The sequence below is a fragment of the Brassica oleracea genome, chromosome C6 (genome assembly GCF_000695525.1).
Source record: "Brassica oleracea var. oleracea cultivar TO1000 chromosome C6, BOL, whole genome shotgun sequence".
Classification (NCBI taxonomy): Eukaryota; Viridiplantae; Streptophyta; class Magnoliopsida; order Brassicales; family Brassicaceae; genus Brassica; species Brassica oleracea.
Window position 1 is genome coordinate 32,013,547 of NC_027753.1, and position 21,961 is coordinate 32,035,507.

At 34.2% G+C, this 21,961-nt stretch overlaps 4 protein-coding genes, 2 long non-coding RNA genes and 1 pseudogene across 6 annotated transcripts; 1 reads left to right on the plus strand and 6 right to left on the minus strand.

Annotated features, from left to right (window-relative positions):
• Position 1: 1 nt before the first annotated feature.
• On the minus strand, positions 2 to 2,647 carry LOC106296632 (methionyl-tRNA formyltransferase). Its single transcript, XM_013732814.1, has 11 exons — positions 2,478 to 2,647; positions 2,322 to 2,384; positions 2,101 to 2,235; positions 1,911 to 2,013; positions 1,747 to 1,817; positions 1,251 to 1,355; positions 1,139 to 1,172; positions 942 to 1,042; positions 752 to 811; positions 479 to 682; positions 2 to 381 (listed from the first exon to the last, which is right to left on the minus strand). The coding sequence occupies exons 1-11, from the start codon at positions 2,589 to 2,591 to the stop codon at positions 292 to 294; spliced, it is 1,080 nt and encodes a 359-aa protein (XP_013588268.1). The 5' UTR covers positions 2,592 to 2,647; the 3' UTR covers positions 2 to 291.
• Positions 2,648 to 4,170: 1,523 nt separating this feature from the next.
• LOC106298881 (E3 ubiquitin-protein ligase SINA-like 2) lies at positions 4,171 to 8,914 on the minus strand. Its single transcript, XM_013735013.1, is given in 5 exon segments — positions 4,171 to 4,592; position 7,111; positions 7,682 to 7,947; positions 7,949 to 8,209; positions 8,690 to 8,914. Coding segments are annotated over 5 exon segments (1,050 nt in total). The 3' UTR covers positions 4,171 to 4,295.
• Positions 4,687 to 5,256, minus strand: LOC106298882. The gene is made up of 2 exons (XR_001261595.1): positions 5,150 to 5,256; positions 4,687 to 5,057 (listed from the first exon to the last, which is right to left on the minus strand). It is a non-coding gene; the product is annotated as an uncharacterized LOC106298882 (long non-coding RNA).
• LOC106298883 lies at positions 5,880 to 6,463 on the minus strand. Its single transcript, XR_001261596.1, has 4 exons — positions 6,389 to 6,463; positions 6,189 to 6,305; positions 6,033 to 6,094; positions 5,880 to 5,939 (listed from the first exon to the last, which is right to left on the minus strand). It is a non-coding gene; the product is annotated as an uncharacterized LOC106298883 (long non-coding RNA).
• Positions 8,915 to 12,799: 3,885 nt separating the features above from the next.
• On the plus strand, positions 12,800 to 14,240 carry LOC106299008 (annotated as a pseudogene).
• A 2,868-nt stretch (positions 14,241 to 17,108) lies between these two features.
• Positions 17,109 to 18,435, minus strand: LOC106299413 (E3 ubiquitin-protein ligase SINA-like 5). The gene is made up of 2 exons (XM_013735507.1): positions 17,950 to 18,435; positions 17,109 to 17,842 (listed from the first exon to the last, which is right to left on the minus strand). Exons 1-2 carry the CDS (start codon positions 18,283 to 18,285, stop codon positions 17,159 to 17,161), a joined length of 1,020 nt encoding a protein of 339 aa, XP_013590961.1. The 5' UTR covers positions 18,286 to 18,435; the 3' UTR covers positions 17,109 to 17,158.
• Positions 18,436 to 20,092: 1,657 nt separating this feature from the next.
• LOC106296749 (ATP-dependent Clp protease proteolytic subunit 3, chloroplastic) lies at positions 20,093 to 21,851 on the minus strand. Its single transcript, XM_013732972.1, has 5 exons — positions 21,505 to 21,851; positions 20,995 to 21,109; positions 20,735 to 20,910; positions 20,552 to 20,647; positions 20,093 to 20,487 (listed from the first exon to the last, which is right to left on the minus strand). Exons 1-5 carry the CDS (start codon positions 21,817 to 21,819, stop codon positions 20,248 to 20,250), a joined length of 942 nt encoding a protein of 313 aa, XP_013588426.1. The 5' UTR covers positions 21,820 to 21,851; the 3' UTR covers positions 20,093 to 20,247.
• Between the last annotated feature and the right edge of the window lie 110 nt (positions 21,852 to 21,961).

Consider the following 21,961-nt stretch of genomic DNA (forward strand, 5'->3'; position numbering starts at 1 on the left):
AAGGTTATGCAGAATTATTGTTTTCAGATCTTGAAGATGCCAAAGTACCGATTTACAAAAATGTCACCAACTCTTAGAGCACCTCCAATGGGGGTTCTACCCATTGGAGTTCTAAAAAACAATGTGTGTATGTATGTATTGTATATATGTATGTAGTTGTGGGATCTTCTATCTTGGGAAGAGAATGAATCATAATACACAAAGAAATGTGGCGATAATCATATGACAAAGTAACACTAAAAGGGCAAGAAATGAGCTAAACTGACATTGAGAAACAATCTTTATCTGTCCTCATAACTTCTTCAGTTTTTGACCTCTTAAGCCATTCCAAAAAGCAGTCGCGTCGATCGCTTTCTTGCCAGGAAGCTGAACTTCAAGTACCTGAGTATGCAAAACACCAAATGCTAAGCATGTTAACATTTACCCTTTGGATCAACACTGAGCGGAAAATCAAGTAAGTCTATAGCTTTTTTTTTACCTCCAAAGCTGTGCCTCCTCCACAGGGAAACACCAACGAACCTTTCTTGAAAGTTACATAATCCTGTTCACCATTCAGAACTTCTGTACTTTGGCATATTCGAGTGGTGATGATCTTAAGCTCTAGCTCGTTCTGCTGACCGCTTTTGTCATCAAGGACCAAGACTTTAGCTCGTGTTCCCGGCCATCCTGCGAATGCGCGAACCTAGAAAGCAGTTTTTACTTTTCATGTTTACGATTACAGCCTAACCGGAACAAATTAAAGGGTTTCTACCTTGTTATGTAGAATAAAAGCTTCCTGGTCAAAAGAGAGCCAAGCCTCATCAGGAGCTATCTGTGCATCATTTAAATTGATTCAAGTCCAATATGAAACATGGTGTTTGTTAACATGACTCTAAACCTCGTTTTCAGTTGAATAACCAAATTCGAATCAGATTATGTAAGAGAGACATGCAAAAAAATACCTTTGGAGCTAAGGTAGCTTTAGAATCATCTTGAGGAACTGCTTTTGATTTAGCTGATCCATCAAATATCGATGGAAGCTCACGGATAAGAAGCTTAGACCCTGCGAAAGTTTTTTCCGCATAGACAAGGCTAGAAAATTCATAAATCCCTAATCATACAGTCTGTAATGTTCAAATGACAAGAACTTATAGATCACCTTCAGAAAATAATAACGAGAGTAGTTCTGGTGCCTGCAAATGATTCAAAAGTCATTAAGATCCATTTAAATAGGTTAAGATAATCACCTACTTTCAGAGAAAAAGTAATACCTTTATTTGATCAACAACTTGGAAACTCGTAGAGGCAATAACTGCCCCTGCATCTAGCTTCCGCACCGTAAATGCTAATGACACTCCTGTTTCTTCAACACCATCCTATTACACCCACCAAGTCTTACTGTGAAATCTTGAGTTAAGCAATAACAGTAAGAGTTGGAACAAGTCAAGACTAAAGCCATGTTCGTTTCTTAGACACCGCGGCAAAGATGAGCGTCTAAAAAATAACAAACGATTGAGAGAAATAACGACATGACAATTGCCGCCGTAACTGACGCTAAAGCTCTTTCATCCATTTTAATGGTCGCCGTAAAAAACAGCGACTTCGTTACTGCCAGCGGCGGCAATTGTTCCGTGTATAATTGAGTCGCAACATCTTCGCACAAGCTGTTTTTAATGAATTGCTGACGTGGCCTTTGATATTTTTGATCGCACGTTATTGACGCCGCGTCTAATAAACGAACAGGGCTTAAGAGGAAAAAATATGCACCTGTAATGCTCGTTGCACTGGAGCAGCACCGCGGTACAGTGGCAACAAACTAGGATGTATATTCACTGTCCCTAAAAGATAGTAAACCATTTGACTTCAAAACACAAGCCTCTTCTGCAATATTAAGAAAACAATGTTCCATTAATTAGCAATTTTCTACTAACCATGTAGTGGTATATTAAGGAACTTGGTAGGCAAAATATTCCCATAAGCAGCTGTAACACAAAGCTCAGGTTGCAGATCCCTTAAAGTGGATAAGAACGCTTCCTGCACACAACAAAACACAAAGAAAGATCACACCTTTCTCCAAAAAGCAAAGAGCTTGATTAATGAGACCCAAAAGAAAAACCTTACATCTCCTGCCTTCTCAGGGGAGAAGATGAGGTCAGAAGGTAAACCCTTTTCTAAAGCGTATTGCGCTACTGGAGAAGGCAACACTTTTCTCCCCCTGTCTCTTCTCGCCGGAGGCTGTGTGACAATTCCTGCAACCTAGACAACAAGATCTCATCTCACCACAGTTGTCTTAAAATCTTGTTTCACTGTAAGGAAGAGACCCCTTTCAATGGTATTATTACCTCGAAGGAAGAGTTTGGTGCGGAAGATGCGTCGAAGAGAGCTTCGAGCACTGTCACGGAAACCTCATTTTCAAAGAGATATGATTGAATTGTTAGGCAAAAGCCCTAAACCCATAAGTTATGTATATAGACGAAACATTGTGAAGTCTCTCTTACTTGAGGAGAGCCTAAGAAGATGAGAGGCTTCTTCCTCGGAGATGAAGTTACGGAAGAAAGAGTTGCTGAAGCGTTGACGCAGATGAAACGACGTAGCATTAGCGCTGAATTCATTATTTATCTCTGCTTCAGTGGTTTCGGAGATTTCCTTTGGGTTTTGCAAACAGAGACGAGACGGAGAAGATAAATGGCTAGTGATTACATTTTTGGACGTAAACCGTTCCCATCCGAGTTGAACCAAAAGCTAATTCATAACCAAAATCAAACCGTGCTGATAAAAGCAAAACATAGTCAAACCGAATTCGTGATATTAAACATTAGCCAGGGGAGGATTCCAGTTCAATTTTTGATCCAGTTTCAATTTTATTTTTCTCGAGTTTTCAGTATTTCAATATACAAAAAATCGTTACTATATTTAAATATATGTTACATTTTGATTTTTATATTTGATTGAATTTGGATATTTTCAATTTTGGTTTATTCGACTTTAGACAAAAAAAGAAAAGAAAACGTAACTACTTATTTTTTACAATATTTTGTGAATTTTAGCTTATATAATTATAAAATGTATTTATTAAATCATCAAATATTCGTAATACTATAAGTTTACTATGTTTTATTTAAACATTAAGATGAAAATCATTATCAACGATATAAAACTATTTTTTTTACTAAAATACCAAATAAAAATTAATAACATGTATCAGAAGAAAAATTGTAAATAAAAAATTACAATTGTATTTATTTGATGAAACCATAAGAAAATAAAATTATATTCAATTTAAAATTTTAAATAAAAATCATGTCAAATTGTCAATAGAATTTTATATATTATATTATATGGTATACTTATAATTATACTATTATATATATATTTTTAATTAATTCTGTTTTTTATTATTCGGTTTTGATCAGTTTATAAGTATATCATGTTAATATATATAAAGTATATCATGTTAATATATATAAATTATCTATTTTGATTCAGTTTAGATCAGATTGACTTTACTGGATTAAACTCCAGTGCGAAGACCGTTTATAGGTTCATTACAATAAACACATTTAGTGATGATTATCGTATGGATTTATCTGATTAGTAAATTAAATAATCAAATGTATCAAAGAAGAAGAAGACTGTCGATATCAATGGTTTTAAAGTTTGTGCCTTTCAGGTAAGTTAAAGATCCGTTTTTGCATAACCACTTTCTTTATAGTATTGCTTCTCCTCAACCTCGTTAAGACACTCGAGGAGGCTCCAAAGAGCTTTTCCAAATACTAAAATAAATTAGGCGTGCACGCAGGTTTCAAGTTGGACTTGTTAAATTCCAACCTTGATGAGAGGTTTCTGACAAGGAGAGAAACAAATCTTGTGCCCATGGATTTTTGTTGGTAGACAACGTTGCTTGATGTAGAGATCAAAGTTATTATTTCCTTTCTTTTGTGTTTTTCTTGCTTTCTGAATTCTAATATTCTAAAGATCCGGCTAATTATCAGGAGACCTGGGTTATGTTGATGGGTCTCGAAATTGCAGCAAAATAAGATATTTCACTGGAAACAAGTTATAAGAATCAAACCAAGTCCTTTAGGAGTAAAACCTTAGTTCTACATAGATATCCGAACATAGAACATAACTAAGGCAAATAAGGCAATAAACTAGTTTCCTTTCTTTTTTCATTTCTTAAAAAGGGGAGGAACATGAGTTCTTACAAACTTTGAAACACAAACAACACACAACAAAAAGGAGACATGCAAGAGAACGTAGATGGACAAAAACTCCCTAATCAAATATATATAACTGAAAGGAGACAAAGCCTTTGGTTACTTGACTTTGTTTTGGTATTTGGAGTTAGCCTTCTTCTCACGAGTTGACCTGCGTACATTGTTAACATCGTCAGCCTCAACAGCTTCTTCTTCTTCTACTAGCAGGCGGATGAGAATAAGCAAGTCATCAACAGTTTCTTCTTCTTCTTCTTCTTCTTCTTCTAGCCGGTGGATGCAAATACGCAAGTTCTGCACAATAGCCTGCGGATTCAAATAGGAAGGAATTGACATGAAGTCTTCCTGAGGAGTTTGGAAGGCCACTTTCTGAATCCTATTCATCTCTGTTGATCCAAACTGAATGGGACCAAACTCATTGTCAGTTTTGCCACTCTCTTACACGCTCAGGAGGCATGAACAACAAAATGTATGTACCTTTTCTTGGTTGTACTTCTTCCTTATAGCAACGAGGGTGCTTCCACTGGTGTTAAGCTGCAAATCCTACATTGCAAGTACTGTGTTTTTAAGGGCAGGCGTCTCATATCTGGTGTAGTGCTTCAGAGTTGGGTTCTGTATAGTAATAGCATTCACATAAGCAAAACTATCTTCCTCCAAAGCAAGTACTGTGTTTTTAAGGGCATGCGTCTCATATCTGGTGTAGTGCTTCAGAGTTGGATTCTGTATAGTAATAGCGTCCATCTTGCTAAAAAAAACAGCTGAGGCAGCTATTAAGGACGGCATGAGCCTTAGAAAACTATATTCCACAACAGTCAATATTACTGCAACATAGTTTGCTAAGGACTCCATCTCAATGTGGGGAACCTGTGTACGTACCAAACAAAAAAAAAGAATTTCAGATGTTTCTGCTTTGTAACTTTTTGGTTTACTAGAGAAATACTAGTGAATAAACTCACCTTGTCAGATGCTTGAGCTGCTTGAATGAACCGCCTGAAACACAGAAGAAGAAAATGACTTTATACATATAGCGTTTTAGTGTTTTACCTGAGAAACGTTTTGGTGGTGGGAAGACAACTCAACTACGCATTTATCTGCAATTGGAAATATTCATATATATATATATATATATATATTCCCAAGAAGCGTGTATAGAGATACCAATGGACGAACCTTTGATGGGATCGAGCTCCAAAGCAGATACCTTGACACCAATGGCGGAATCAAGATGCTTTAAGAAGAAGATTAGCTGTTCACAAGCCGATGCAGATTATTGTCATCGCCGTCAGGCATGGCTTGATTTGGTTTGGAGAAGGTTAAATCGAAATTGGATTTGAAAGCATAGAATTGGAGACTCAAACTTGACAAACAAAGCTTCCTATCCTTTCTTTGGGCTATGAAGAAGGAGAAGAAGAAGCACTGGAGATCATGTTCTTTTATTTGGTTAACGGCGACGTCAAGCTATTTTCCTTTCTTTTGGTTTCAATATTCTCTTTTTTTCCTAATCCTGCGTGGCAATTTGATTGCTGCAATTTGATTGCTGTTAATAAGAGAGGTGAATTTAAAAGTTCACACTATGGGGTGAATTCAAGTTTTGTTCAAGAAAAAAACCCAAAAAAGAGATACTCAATAGCATCGATTAAATCATAATTAGCCTGATCTAAAAGATTGTATAGTAATTAATAACCCCCCTTAGTTATTATCTTTAGTTATTCTTGATTGATCTACCACAAGTTACCACCGAAGCACCTACAAAATATTGATAGAGAAGATTACTAACACATTAAGATACTTACATAAACAAAAAATCTCCAAGACACTGAAAAAAAAAAACAGTTTTACCTGGTTTCTGAACTTTCTAGAGCCATGTAAAGCCGAATTTGACGACCGAGCAAAGTTCTACCCTGAAATCCCAGCGCCTAAATTAGAAAAAGATCTGATCAGAAATCATTACTTCGACCTTTTCTCCATCAATCATATAGCAAAAATTACTCTCACCATCTGTGCTTCTACAGGAGAAGCAAACAAAATATGGCCAAATCCCCTAAAACTGCCATCATCACGTCCCATACCAAATTTAACATCAACAACTTCGCCAGCTTCTTGGAAGAACTCCTTGCTATAAAATGGAGGACAATAATTTAAAGATCAATGGAAGGAAAACTTTCCATAAAAGTAGAGAAAGGTGCTATACTTACATATCTGATTTTTTGACTTGGAGCGCAAGATTGCCAGCAAAAAGTGTTCTTGATCCTCCAGTAGTAGTAGATCTTGGTGGCTGTGGCTGTGGCTGTGGCTGTGGCAAATAATAATACACAAAAGTTAACTTCAAATATATCAAACGAAAAGGAAGAGACTATAGCATTTGAATTCTGCTCAGCAGACACCATTTTTCTACATGATAGAGCATAAACAAACTATATTAACAAACATTAAGTAATATACATTAACGGGCCCCTCCTCTTCTTCAGAATCAGAATCATCTGAGGAACTATCTGAGGAAGAAGAATAATCTGCCTTCATGTGCATCTTTTCATCAGATTCTTCATTCTGATTCTCTAGATTCAGTTTGGTATTGAACTCATCCGAAAGCTCTCTCTGACCTGAAGAAACAAAAGAAAAAGAAAAAACTGTGGATTTGAGTTCAGTCAAACTCCAAAAGGGCTTCGTGTTCCACTGCCCAATAGTTTCCGCAACCTGCACGAAAGAGTCAAGCCCAAGTCTCAGCCCAAGGAAGTCACTCGAGATAATGAAACGCAGTGTTTCAGAGTGATACGCAAGTGGATGAGATGAGAGAGGTTTTAGTCTTTGCATCTCCCTTTGAGGAAAAAGTCTTTGCAACAATAGAGAAGTAACTAAAACCTGAAGTTTTTCTCCGGCGGTGAAAACTGGTTGTATTGATAAAATAAAATGTATTGACTCTAACAACTACAATATCTTGTATAACAATTTTTGTGTAACATTGTTTGGTATTGATAATTTAAATATTGAATTTTCTAATGTTTATCATAAGCGAATGATTCGTCTTGATGGGTTTTCCTTGAACTGTTTGATTTATGTATTAGCAATCTGATGAATCGTTAGATGTTTATTCATGCTACCTGGAATTAATTATGAACCCATCCATCTTGAGTTATAATCATTTTTAGGGCATATGGATGAGCTATATAGTGTAATGAATCTAATAACTACATCATATAGTGCAACATATATGTAGCCAGCTAACTTGAATATGTGTACATACACAGATAAGCAAATGATTAGTCTTTCCAATGATAATATACATACTCCTCTTCAGCTTCATCCTCAGCTTCATCCTCTTTATCCTCTTCAACTTCTTTTTCTTCTTCTAGCCGACGCATGCAAATAACCATCTTCAACCGAAGCTTCTGACCCACGATATAGTAAGGAACTAACATGAAGTCCTTCTCAGGAGTTTCCCAGCTCACTTTCTGAATTCTATTCGGCTATTCATCTCCTCTAACTCAAACGTCATTGTTGCATCTCCAAACGAGTAGGAAAGATGGTAGGAGAATCTCCCAACTCCTGGAGCAGAATGTGCTATGCAGTTCACAGTTACATACATTCCTTGTGGTTCATTGAAACACTGGAGCACAACCAATGGACCATCACTAGATTCCTGAAGGATTAAAATCTTCTCGCTTGTGGATAGCCATGCGCCACTGGAACGGCCACACATGAAACAATTCCACAAGTCCTTGTCCTTGTGGTTGGCATAGTAGTGACTGTAGAGGTCCCTTGTACACGCCAGTGTATTTGCAGTTTGGTGTAGGACAGTAGCACAGAGCGAAACCGCATTCCTTCTCATGGGCTATTTCTTTACCATAAGAGAACTTCTCGGTGCAACCATGTTTTGCGTTTGGGCAAGGAACGATGATTGCTTCTACAACTCTCTCCATGATTCTGCATCGGTAGTTACCAATGGGTAAAGCGCAGGCAGGGCATTTGCTCCTCAGTTTGAGACAGCAAGAAGAACAAGCTATGTGTCCATTGCCACACTGATGAGATGCAAAAATCCACACAGAGATTGTTATTATTACCAAAGTTGTAATGAGTAAATCAGGAGAAATTAAATGTAGCAATACCTTGTCGAACATATGAACTCAATGTGGCAGATATAAGAGTAAATTTGGGAAATTGGACTACAAGTCTATATATAAGTACATGAAAATCGAAAATGATCAATCATGTATATGTTTCTTGGAGAAAACGTTTCACAAGACTCTTCTGCTATTCGATGAAAAGGAAAAGTTTTCTTTATTAATCATGTTCTGTACATGTTAGTGAAAATTAAATATGTATATGTAAGACATGGATTTTACCTACTCATTGTTATCTTAAAAGTTCCGTAAGTATCACTTAGGGTTACAATCACACGTGCTAGTAAATGATCACATGCTTCATTTCTTTCAATTAACAGCAACGTTTTCCTCAAAATCCATAGACACTAAAGTGTAGAAAAAGGTAAGAGACAAGACCTGAAAGATAGGGTTTGTCAGTGCATGGCAGCAAACGGGACAGTCGAGAAGATCCAAATCAAACATAGTCCCAGATCGTGCCTCCGTTTCACTCTTCGTTCCTCCACCAATCTCGCCTACTTTTTCTTGTTCAACAGTGGAGGTAAGTCTTCGTTGCCTCTTTTGCTGGTGACTGCTTGACGCTTCTCCAGTGAAGGCTTGCTCGGCGTTCATCTCTTTCACCATGCCTAACGAAACTGCGTCTTAATTTTAGGTTAGATAAGAATATGTTGGTAAACCTAATTTCCTTTCCTGCTAACGTTGTCAGATTATAGTTCCCACTTCGTTTTTGGAACTAAATACATAGATTTTACTGATGCTACATCTTACATTTGAATGTTAATTTTATACTATTAAAACAGAGTCATTCATATCACTTAAAAAAAGTTATAATGGTCCAACTAAATACGCACACTAATTACCATAAAATGTTTTTAATCTAACCAATACCACATCACAACAAAAAGTCATATACAATCTAAAACAAATCGGTTTAATTAAACAGGAATGAACCCATATAGAAAAAAAAATTATAGTAACATTTTATGTATACTCTATCGAAATAAAGTTTTTTTATCGAGTGTATTATTAAAAAATACTCATGTATGCAGGTAGTACTGAAAAGTAAAAACATAGAATAGAATCTTTGGCGGAAAATGGAGAGAAAAGTGTCAATTTTGACCCCGACAATTTCAATCGTGTCAAATACGACCCAAACAAATGGTCAGTGCCAAATACGGCATCAACTCAATTATAATTCAAAAAAACTATTCGAACTTTTTAAAATGTACCTAAATCTACATGTAACAGAAGTTAGTCAACCGTTAACAAGATAAAACGACGTCGTTTTGATATACGGAGAAAAGTGTCAATTTCGACCTCAATAATTTCAGTTGTGCCAAATACGATCTGAACAAATGGTCAGTGCCAGTTACGACCTTAACTCAATTATAATTAAGAAAAAAGCTACCCTAACTTCTTAAAACATGCCTAAATCTAAATTAACTCTAACAAAAATTAGTCAACCGTTAACAAGATAAGACGACGTCGTTTTGATATATTTTTTTCAAAAAAAAATGTTCATTCCGGGACTCAAACCTGTGCCATGATACCCTTTTAAAGGGGCACACTAACAACTATATTAAAGTAACTTTTTAAAATATTATTACAAATTTGAAATTATGTAAGCTACTATTCTTCTTCGTCTTATCCAATTTAAAACTTCGATGATTGTTTTTTTTATATTTTAGTTATTGTTTAATATGTCTAATATTTTGAACAAGATATCTTAGTGAAATAAAGGTAAAGGCCTCTTAACATTTTTGAATAATATATCACAAATATATAATATTAACTTTGAAAAAAGAATTTCCACTTATGTTTTGAAAATTAAAGAAAATTTTATAAATAGCTTCAAAGTTTAAGTATATTTAATATCATATAATTATAAATGTTTTATTATTTATATTTTAGTAAAATATAAGTTTATTAAAGATATGATAAGTAGAAAACATGTTAATGTATTTATATAAATCAAAACAATTATAACCGAAGTTGTAAATTGGATAAGATGAAGAAAAATAGTAATTTATATAATTTCAAATTTGTAATAATGTTTCAAAAAGTTACTTTATTCTGGTTGTTATTGTGCCCCCTTTAAAAAGGTATCACGACACGGGTTTGAATTCTTGAATGAAAATATATTAAAAAATATATCAAAACGAAGTCGTTTTATCTTGGTAGCGGTTGACTAACTTCTGTTAGAGTCAATATAGATTTGGGCACGTTCTAAGAAGTTCATGTAGTTTTTTAATTATAATTGAGTTAAGGTCGTAATTGGCCATTTGTTCGGGTCGAATTTGGCACCACTGGAATAATTGGAGTCGAAATTGGCACTTCTCCTCGTATATCAAAACGACGTAGTTTTATTTTGTTAAGAGTTGACTAACTTCTATTGGAGTCAATGTAGATTTAGGCACATTTTAAGAAGTTCGGGTAGTTTTTTAAAATTATAATTGAGTTGACGTCGTATTTGACACTGACCATTTGTTCATGTCATATTTGGCAAAACTGAAATTGTTGGGGTCGAAATTGACACTTTTCCGGAAAAAGGACATCATAGAAAATGTATGAAAAAATGATTTTGAAACATAATAACAAATAAATAGTAACACTAGTACAGTGTAGGGTCTTTTCATTTTGTTTTGTTTGTTGTCGTATCAAAAGAGAAAACTATCTCTTATATATTAAAACGTGTAAAACGTGTACAGGACATTGATGCTATCTGTTTTTTTTTCGGTCGAATTTGGCACCAGAGGAATAATGGAAGTCGAAATTGGCAATTTTCCTCGTATATCAAAACGATGTAGTTTTATTTTGTTAAGAGTTGACTAACTTCTATTGGAGTCAATGTAGATTTAGACACATTTTAAGAAGTTCGAGTAGTTTTTTAAAAATATAATTGAGTTGAGGTCGTATTTAACACTAACCATTTGTTCAGGTCGTATTTAGCACAACTGAAATTGTTGGGGTAGAAATTCGCACTTTTCCAAAAAACGGACATCATAGAAAATGTACGAAAAATTGATTTTGAAACATAATAACAAATAAATAGTAACACTAGTACAGTGTGGGGTCTTTTCATTTTGTTTTGTTTGTTGCCGTATCAAAAGAGAAAACCTATCTCTTATATATTAAAACGTGTAAAACGTGTACAGGACATTGATGCTATCTTTTTTTTTTCGGGTCGAATTTGGCACCACTGGAATAATTGGAGTCGAAATTGGCACTTCTCCTCGTATATCAAAACGACATAGTTTTATTTTGTTAAGAGTTGACTAACTTTTATTGGAGTCAATGTAGATTTAAGCACATTTTAAAAAGTTCTGGTAGTTTTTAAAAATTATAATTGAGTTGAGGTCGTATTTGGCACTGACCATTTGTTCAGGTCGTATTTGGCACAACTGAAATTATTGGAGTAGAAATTGGCACTTTTCCGGAAAAAGGACATCGTAGAAAATGTATGAAAAAATGATTTTGAAACATAATAACAAATAAATAGTAGCACTAGTACAGTGTAGGGTCTTTTCATTTTGTTTTGTTTGTTGTCGTATCAAAAAAGAGAAAACCTATCTCTTATATATTAAAACGTGTAAAACGTAATAAAAAGAAAATATTAATCGAAAATCATTTTAATATGTGAGCTATGTGATCATTAAAATGATTTTAATAGTCTTTAAAATAAGTTAAACCAGCTAGATATATACAATAATTTTCATTAAACTAACCATAAAATTAATTAATAATCTACAAAATATTATTCATTGCTTTATAAATAAAATATATGAAACACTTAATGTTATTAAATATATTTTAAAGTTAATAATTTTAAATAATATAAATTTGATAATAATTTGTGTATCTTCTATCATTTTTGTTTAATTTTAAATTATTTTTTAAAAATAAACAATCATATTAACTATAAAATAAAAGGTTAGATTTTTCGTGTATGTTATATATTGAATTTTTTGAAACGATTAAAATTGCTAAATCTTTTAAATATCTCATATTGAAAATTTTATGATCAATGATATTTATTTTTTTATAACAAGATACAAATAATCGAAAAACAATATGAATATGAATTATCATTTAGTAGATATTTATATTAAAAATATATTTTGATATTATCTAAAATAAAATATATACCATATGAAAAATACATAAATTTTTAAATTTTTATAATATACAACATACTTGAATTGATAAAAAATAAATATTTTTAACAATTTAATTTTATAAAATCAGTAAAATATATTTTACATATCTTTTATTATAAGTTTCTAAAAATTATTTAAAAATTTATTTATTTTTAAAAAAAAATTATAACATATCTCACTTCGCGCAAAAGCAGGTTATTACCTAATTTCTCTAAATTAAATCCCATTATGCTCTTAAAATTTAGGCAAAATAAAATAAAAGTAAAAACCAGACAGCAAGGACAAAAAGCACAAGGAATACAGTATAAATATGCGTGTAGACGTCCATAGTTCATCACAGATTCACAGTTCTCATCAAATAACAAGTAAGAAAAGCGAGAGAAAAAGAGATATCGGCCATGGCAACTACTCCACAATGGATCATGATTGGAGGAGATGGTCCTGAAAGTTACAGCCAACATTCCTCGTACCAGGTATGTATGATTTAACAAATTTAGGAAGTCAGATATGTATGTATGGATCAACAATCTCTTCGTAAATATGATTTCACAGAGAGCTTTGTTGGAAACCGCAAAAGAGAAGTTGAACGAGGCTATCTCAGCCAACCTCAGCCTCGACTTGATTTCTGATCGCTTCACACTGTCGCGGATTTTGGTTGTGCCAGTGGACCTAACACTTTTGTGGCAGTACAAAACATAATAGATGCAGTAGAAGACAAGTATCGCAAGGAAACCGGACAAAACCCTGCCGAGAACATCGAGTTCCAAGTCCTCTTCAATGACTCTACCACCAACGATTTCAACACTCTCTTCCAGGCGCTTCCTGCGGGGAGACGCTACTATAGCGCTGGTGTTCCGGGTTCCTTCTTCGGCCGTGTCCTCCCTAAGCATAGTTTCCACATAGGAGTCATCAGTTATGCTTTCCATTTCACCTCCGAAAACCCCAAAGGGATCACCGACCGTGACTCTCCTCTGTGGAACAGAGACATGCATTGCACTGGCTTTAACGAAGCAGTCAAGAAAGCATATCTTGATCAGTACTCGGCCGACACCAAGAATCTATTAGACGCTAGAGCTGAGGAGCTCGTCCCCGGGGTATTGATGTTGCTTTTCGGATCGGGTCTAAGAGACGGGGTTAAGATGTCGGAGACCGCTAAAGGAATGGTGATGGATTTCATCGGAGCTTCCCTTAACGATCTTGCTCAACAGGTACATATATAATTTCATCTTAAACTAATTAATTATGTCCAGGACTACATTACACAACAACTACCATAATCTTACCATTTTTATGATTATAAAAAGGGTGCCATCAGGCAAGACAAGGTTGACTCTTTTAGCACACCACTCTACTTTGCCGAAGAAGGCGAGTTAAGGCAAATCATAAAGGAGAATGGGAAGTTCACAATTGAGGCTTTTGAGGATATCCATCATCCAAACGGGGAGTTTTCGTTAGACCCCAAGATCTTGGCCGTCTCCTTTAGAGCTTCCTTTGGAGCTTTTCTATCGTCATATTTTGGAGAGGACACAATGATGAAAGTCTTTGAACTCGTCGAGGTCAAGGCACAGAAAGAGTTTTCTAAAATCCAGAATGCCAAACCCGGAATGCAGTACCTCATCGTGCTTCGCAAGAACTGATGATCCAAATATATTATCTTTTAATAATATTTCAATATTAATTTGTGTTGTTAGGGGTGGACACTTTACCCGATATCCGAAGCCGCACCCGAACCCGATCCGAAAAATCCGAACCGAAATCTGAACCGAAGTAGCAAAATATCCGAACGGGTATTGAATTAGGAGAGATTGGATATCCGAACCCGAATGGATATCCGAAGATAACCGAACATATGTATAATTAACCATATATTTCTAGTTTACATCTCTCATTTTATATAAAATATTTATATTGATACTACACGTACTTAAAGTTCATATGATATACATAGAATTAAGGAGAAAATGATTTGCTACTCACTTAAAATGCATGTCAAACTTTTTATTTCAAGAATTAACAAAAAGTTACATGCAAAATTTAAAAACAATATTTAAATTAATGTCCAAATCTATTAACCATTCAATCTATTAATACAATCCATATTGGATACATATGGATTAACAAATAAAATAAATGAATTTCTAGGATTGGGTTAAAATGGTTTGAATTCAAATAGATAATGAATTACCATAACAATTCCAATGAATATTTATAACTAATATAAACAAAATCAAATATATAAACAAAAATAACCAAACCAAATTTATAAATCATTTTTACTAAACCAAATTCATTTTTCTCCTCGTGTATCTAAATCCATTTTAGTAAACCAAATCTAACCTAAATTTTTCACACACACATATATATATATATATATATATATATATATATATACACACATTATGTTTAGTTGTTTTAATAAACCAAATGTAATCATATTTTCTGTCAAAATCGTAAATCAAATTTTTTCCTATCGAAACGGTAAAATCAAGTTGTTTTCTTGCCAAAACAATATCTTCAAATTTTCCTCTAAAACTGGAAAATCATGATTTCCTGCAAAAAATACAAAATAGAGTTTTTTTTGTCAAAATCACAAAACCATATTTTCTGCTAAAATCGTAATTTTTTTTGCGAAAAGCACAAATCATGTTTTTCTGTCAAAATCTAAAAATCTATTTTTTCGCCAAAATCTCCACAAAATTGCGATTTTCCACCAAAATCACAACATTATGTTTTTCCGCCAAAACTACAAAATTGTGTTTTCACATTTTGCAACAGTTGATGCAGAAAATGAGTATATGGAAGTGGAGAATAGCAGAGACATTGAAAGTCAAGAACTAGCTCTTAGTGTCACTCAACCTACCCAATCAACACAAATTGGAGCTCAGCAAGCTAGACGAGCTCCACGAGCCAGACAACCTCAACAAATCAACCGGTACTAAGAGACGCCCTACTTCTAAATGGCGTACATCAGTTGGGGTTCAAGTTTGCAGATGCTTGAGGTAGCTTATGATAAGCTGGATCCTTGCACTTTTGAAAAATCTGTAATGCGCACATTGGATCTTTGTTTAATGTTGGAGGACCTCTCGTTTCAAGAATATGACGTTACTATGGAATATGTAATATTTATTGATTATCATATCCTCCTTCCGTTCCACAAAGATAGATTTTTAGTATTTTCACACATATTAAGAAAACACATTAAACTACAATAATAAATGTATCGTTTTCTGTAATTTTTTATTTTCAATAACTTTTAATCAATAATAATTCAATAAAGTCAATTAATTTTCTTGAAATTTACAATTTTTTCATAGAAAATACAAAAATACATCTTTCTAAAACAAACTTTTTTTCTAAAAAGTCTATCATTAAAGAATGGAGGGAGTATTTAGCGTGCGATCCTTGCATCTAGTTTCTTTTATCTTAACTGAATACAGGATGTAAGTATGATTCTGATTCTGACTCAGGTTTTTATAAGTTTGGTTATGAATCTGTTCTTTCCTTGCAACATATTTTCTGTTAAGTGTGATTCTGACGTTAACAGATTTTCACTTGCAAGTTATATTATCTAAGCAAATTAAATTATCAACTTAAACATAAATTTATATAACTTTCTTATTTTAGAAAACATTAACAGAATTGTGTTCAAAAAAAAAAAAAAAAAATTAACAGAATATCAGAAGAGAACACATTAAAAGTTGGGCTAACCCTAGTTTAACCCATTTGTATACAAATTCCAGGTCTAAAAGAGGCTAAAACTCGTGATTTAACATCCCTACTTCTCGGCGCAACAATGTTTGGCGCTTCTGCATGGAACACTGTTTTGCTCTGTTACCCCCAACTCCAACCCAGTACATCTAAACCAACATCACAAATGGTCATTAACATCAAGGCTGATCCAGAGGGCCAGCCACCCAAACCATTGATTAGGCCATTAGGGCATCTAGTTTAACGACACATTTTTAGTTTGTTTTTTAATTAATGTGTAAGATAAATAAAATTGATAGTTTTATAGTTAGAAGAATATTTATTAGACAATTTTAGTTATAATGCCCTAAGAGAATCATGTTTGAAATTTTATAATTTTTAAAACAAAAGTATACATTTATTAATAATTGGTGATGATTTTTTTATAGAACTAAAGATTTTCTGATACCATAAGAAGTTAGAAATCCTATTGAAATACTTAATTTTTTGAAAAAATAATATTATCAAAACACACATGAAGTTTTACACAGTTTTTTCAATGAACGTGATTAAAATATTTGATAATACGGAATTTTTGAACGGTTTATAGGAAAAAATGTAAGAAAACTATATTTTTAGTGTTTTAAATTTACTAGTTCTTATAAACAGTTGATTGTATTCTACTGTTAATGAAATTTTAAGTTTAAAAAAAATAAATAAATACCATTTCATTCATCTTCCTTTTTAGAGTACTTTTATGAAGTTTTAAATTATTTTTGCATTTTAATTGGTTTATAATAGAGACATAATTTTATATTAGATAAATTTTATAGTTGGTTTATATTAGATAAATTTTATATAAAAGACATAATTTTAAAATTGGCTTAGGGCCATGTATAACATTAAAACGGCACTGCTTAACACTACAATCATAAGCAATAAAACACTAAGGTCAAAAGAGTTGCGCAAATCACATGCCAGCAAATCTGCATCTTCAAGATGAGCAATCATCATCACATCTTCCTCAGATATGAACATACTTAAATTCACTTCCAACGCAAATCTGCATCTTCAAGTGATTATCACTCAACATATAATCCGGAATAAACAGGAAGTCCTCTCTGGGCTCTTCCTGCTCTCTCAGTTTCTGGATTTTCTTCACCATCACCCCAAGCCTCAGTGTGGTATACGCATTGAGCTTAGCAAGACTGCACGAGAGGTTGCGTACTCCAAGAGACAAAGGCGCGATATGGCTCACGGTCACACAAACGCCGCCGTTCGTCCTTTTGAAAGTCTGGACCACAATCATATCACCCTCTTTCTCTTCCTGGAAAACTGCCCTACTGGTCCTAGCCAGGTTGATGCTAAATATCTGAGGGGTGTTGAAAACGAACGGGATGAGGTGTTCCACGTCCCAAGAGTGCTGGAGACGAGCGTGGGCTTCGACCTCCTTGTAGCCGCCGGTGTAGCTGCAGTTCGTTACGGGGCACTGGCAACGGATGTACGGACACACCTTCTCATGTGCTTGGTCCCCATACAACGTGGTTTCTTTACACCCGTAGATGGCGTAACGACAGGGGACAGCAGATGATTCAATGACCATCTCCATGGCTCTGCATCTGATGTTACCGATGGGTATCCTACAGACAGGGCATTGCTTATAGACTCTGGGGAGGCACGGAGAACAAGTTATATGCCCATTCACACACTGCAAACCAATAAACACCAAAGTAATTAAAGATAAAACAATTAAAGACAAAGGTAATTAAATTAAAGATAAATGTAATTAAAGATAAAGACAATTAAAGAGTAAACCTGATAGATGGGCCCCCTGAGTGGCTCTAAGCAAGTGGGACAGTCGAGAATCTCAGAGCTGTTCAGCTTAACGGGGGAGCTAGTGCTGCTGCTGCTGCCAACGTATCTTCTCGATTGAGCCTCCGCTACCGTAACGACAGCGACTACTTCGACGTCATCTTCTTCGTCATCGGCGCTTTCGTCGCTGCAATCCTCCTCGTCATCGGCACTAATGTCGCTGAACTCGTCGTCGTCTTCTTCTTCTTCTTCTTCCTCCTCTTCAGGGACGGGAGGAGGAGGAGGGAACCGTGGCCTCTTCGGGGAACGGTGGTCGGGGTTTCTCGGGGGAGGAGGCATTCTCGAAAGTTACTGCTGTTGTTGAGATGATTAGCCATAGGCGCTCTCAGATAGGGTTTTATACTGGTGATTGGGATTTCTTCCCAGTTTTGGTTGAGTCCACATTCCAATGATCTCTGTCTTAGTTTGGGTCTCATTTAGAAGCTGAAGATTCGTCAACATGGAGAAGATTTTAATACCTTTTTCTAGCATATGAGTCATGTATCTATCTGTTAGTGTAATAATTTACGCTCCATTATTCTTGATGACTTTAATTTTGTTATTTTGATATAAGTAATGAAATTTTAGTCGGAAAAATGTTGAAGATCTTTTTTTAAATGTTCTAATTTATAAGGACATCTGCAATTTCTAACACTATTTTGTCAAAACCACGTAATTTCAGCATTAAAAAAATTCTTCTACAATCACAAGATTCACAACACCAGGTTTCAAGCTAAAAAGTATTTTATAATATTATATATATTTATGTTTATTTGTCATATATTTAATTATTTATTTTATTAATAAAATAAGTGAATAATATTTTAGTGGAATGAATAACGTTTTAATGTGTTGAATAATATCATACCAAATTTGATGTGAAATTATATTATTGCACGAAAATGATATTATTTTTAGTGTTAGATTAGAGAAAGTTTTTGTGTCAAAATCACACTAATATAGAGTTGTAGTGTTGGGTTGGGAGATGGTCTAATATTTTTAATCGAACTATAAATATAAAAGCTATATTATTGGTAAAAGAAGTAAAAACTCATCTTTGAATCGGAGTGTGCGGATTTACTTAAGACGATTGTAAACCACATAGGTTTACTTAATTTAATGGCGGATTTAAATTATTTAACTCACTTTAAATGGAGTTTTCAAGTGATATCTTAAGTACATTCCGCAAATCTCAAATATTTGTGCTAATGCCCTTATTAAAATGACCCAAATACAACACTATTTATTTTCTATATAAGTCATAACTAATCGTTAGATTCGAAAATCGTAACCAAAAATTACTTAATTTAATGGGTTTTACATGTCATAAAAAGTTAAAAAAAATCACTAAAATTTTTCTCTACAAAACAAAAATACATTTTTTTCAATCAACAAACAAATATAGATTATTGTCATTTATAGTACTAAATGAATAAAATCTATAAAATAGGTGTGTCAATAAAATATTTTATTTAAAATTAACAAAACCAATTTTTTTTGTTTTAATAGTAAATTTAACAATAAATAATCAAATCAAAATTTTGTAGTATACAAATAGCTATATTATTATATGTTAATCGATTGGTTTATCAATATGTCTGGTTGATTGATATAACTGGTTTATTGCAATCATAACCATATTTGAATTCTACGGTTTTTAAAATATTTTGGTTGTAATTGAATTTTCAATTTTTGGAATGAAATAATGTAAAATGTTCTATTCCATTCATTCCATACATTGTTTTGAGTCAAACATTCCATAAATTCTTTTACCATCTATAATGAATGCAATAAAATGCTCATTCCATCAATTCCACGAAAATTAATAATTCAAAGAAAACCATTCCACTACAAATTTTATCATGAACAAATGAAATGTATTTCAATTTTCTTCATATTCCATTCCTCTTAACATTTCTTTTTATTAAACTAATTCCATTTTATGATAACCAATTACAGTCATCAGTTTGGTTTACATGGTTTCTGCTAATACCCAAACTGTTCTTTTGAAACTGTTCAGTTTTTATTTTCTTCAGAAAACAAATAATTTTCTCTCAAACAAACTTTCTCTGAAGTTGATCAATGTAGCTGGCTGCACCTTCTGTGCTACAACAACTAATCATTTTTTTTTTGTCTTCAAATAACTCCAAAAATCTATCCGAGAAATGGTACAAACACACGAAATATCTTGTTATGGTTGCAGCTAGCACATTAAAACATAAAGAATTTAAAGGAAACAGTAAAGGCGGGCAACAACATTCACTATTCAGGAGTGGCGTAACCATTCTGTACCCTCGACTGCTCGGTCGGTAAATCCTTATTATCGTTCTTGGTTCCTTCAACTTTCCAAAAATCCCACACTTTGGTGTTAGGTGGAGGAGTGCCATCTCCAATTGGTGCGACTAAACCCGGTTTGCCATCATCGATTACAGCGTCTACCAAACCGTACTCTTTCGCCTCCCATGGATTCAAGAAGTAATCACGGTCTGTGTCACCTTCAATCTGTTCAAGGATATAAGCATTAGGTTATCATATCAAAGAAATGGGAATTTTCTAGCATTCATACCTCTGATTCGGGCTTCCCGGTGATTCTAGAGAAGATTTTGTTGAGTTTAATCTTGTGGTACATCATTTCTCTAACGCGAATGCTCATTTCCGTTGCCTACACATTCAAGGTTTTGTTGTGTTATTAACACATTCATTCAGTAGAAAAAGATGAAATCGAGAAGCATGAAAAGAAGATGATTACTTTGCCTCCGGCTGAACCAAGTGGCTGATGGATCATAACTTTAGAGTTAGGCATGCAGTAGCGTTTCCCTTTGGAACCAGAAGCAAGGAGAAACGCACCCATTGATGCAGCTAGTCCTAAGCAAACAGTGGATACGTCGGCCTTGCATTGTTTCATTGCATCATATATTCCCATCCCTGAAAAATAAAATTAAAAGAGGTCAAATCATTTTCAATAAACTTTGCAATCTAGTACAGTATTAAGAATAGGGGAACACAAACCAGCAGTGATAGAACCACCGGGTGAATTGATAAACAGAGTTATGTCTCTCTCAGAGTCCTGTGCATCTAGTAACAAGAGCTGACTTATGACCAAATCTGCTGTCATATCATCAACCTGGAGAAATAATCAAATTCAAAAAAGAAAGAAGCTTGAGAAGACGTAGAACAAGAACAGAGCTTTATTTCTTAACTCTCATCTCTCTAAGTCTCATCAAACAAAGTATCGAGTTGATCAAGATAATATTCATTGTACTAAGCATGTTGCCACAAAGAGCTCAAAACACATCAACAATATTTGTCAGCCAAAAAAAAAAAATCTTAAATTACAATAATCTGTAAGGTAATTATTCTAATAAGCACAAAATACAAATCTTTACATAATCAAAGAGCTAAAGAATATGGTAAGTTCCCTGGGTACACAAGATTAATGCAAATCTGGGTTTAATTTCATACGGAGATGTGACTAATTGGATTATCTATACAGAGCAGGGAGACGATTGGGAAATAAACCTGAGAACCGAGGAAGACGATTCTTTGACGGAGAAGCATGTTTGTGGTGTCGAGTTCCTCGAAGCTGGGGAGCCGAGAAGGAGATTGAGCAACGGAATCCACGGAGAATTTAGACACATCCCAGTTACTAGACAGGGTTTGTCTGGGTCTAGGTCCAGACATGTTCATCGAAGACCTAACGCAAAAGGGTTGCTCTCTTTTCGGGATTCTCTGGTGTCGGCTTGGGAAATTCACTTGTTTACCTGAGAGAATCGGATTGAAAAGGAAAAAAGGATTCGAGGATGAAGACGATACGAGATTCAAACTCATCTCCATCGTGTGTTTTGTTTCTGAAGTGTTTTTGTTTTGTTTTGAGTTTGGTTGTGCTAAAGGCACAGGATGAAGCAAGTGATGGGGTTGTTTCTGGAGGCTCTTCAAAACGCTGTCGTATCAACTACGAACTAGATTATAGTTTCGT

Excerpts from the sequence above, each read along its gene's own strand:
- LOC106296632 (XM_013732814.1), bottom strand. The coding sequence starts at position 2,591 with ATGAATTCAGCGCTAATGCTACGTCGTTTCATCTGCGTCAACGCTTCA. Across the intron at positions 2,014-2,100 it reads CCCCTGAGAAGGCAGGAGAT|GAAGCGTTCTTATCCACTTT; the intron begins GTAAGGTTTTTC and ends TGTTGTGTGCAG. Across the intron at positions 1,173-1,250 it reads AAGTTGTTGATCAAATAAAG|GCACCAGAACTACTCTCGTT; the intron begins GTATTACTTTTT and ends AATCATTTGCAG.
- LOC106296749 (XM_013732972.1), bottom strand. The coding sequence starts at position 21,819 with ATGGAGATGAGTTTGAATCTCGTATCGTCTTCATCCTCGAATCCTTTT. Across the intron at positions 21,110-21,504 it reads TCGTCTTCCTCGGTTCTCAG|GTTGATGATATGACAGCAGA; the intron begins GTTTATTTCCCA and ends TTATTTCTCCAG. Across the intron at positions 20,488-20,551 it reads CCGGGAAGCCCGAATCAGAG|ATTGAAGGTGACACAGACCG; the intron begins GTATGAATGCTA and ends ATCCTTGAACAG.
- LOC106299413 (XM_013735507.1), bottom strand. The coding sequence starts at position 18,285 with ATGCCTCCTCCCCCGAGAAACCCCGACCACCGTTCCCCGAAGAGGCCA. Across the intron at positions 17,843-17,949 it reads TCAGGGGGCCCATCTATCAG|TGTGTGAATGGGCATATAAC; the intron begins GTTTACTCTTTA and ends ATTGGTTTGCAG.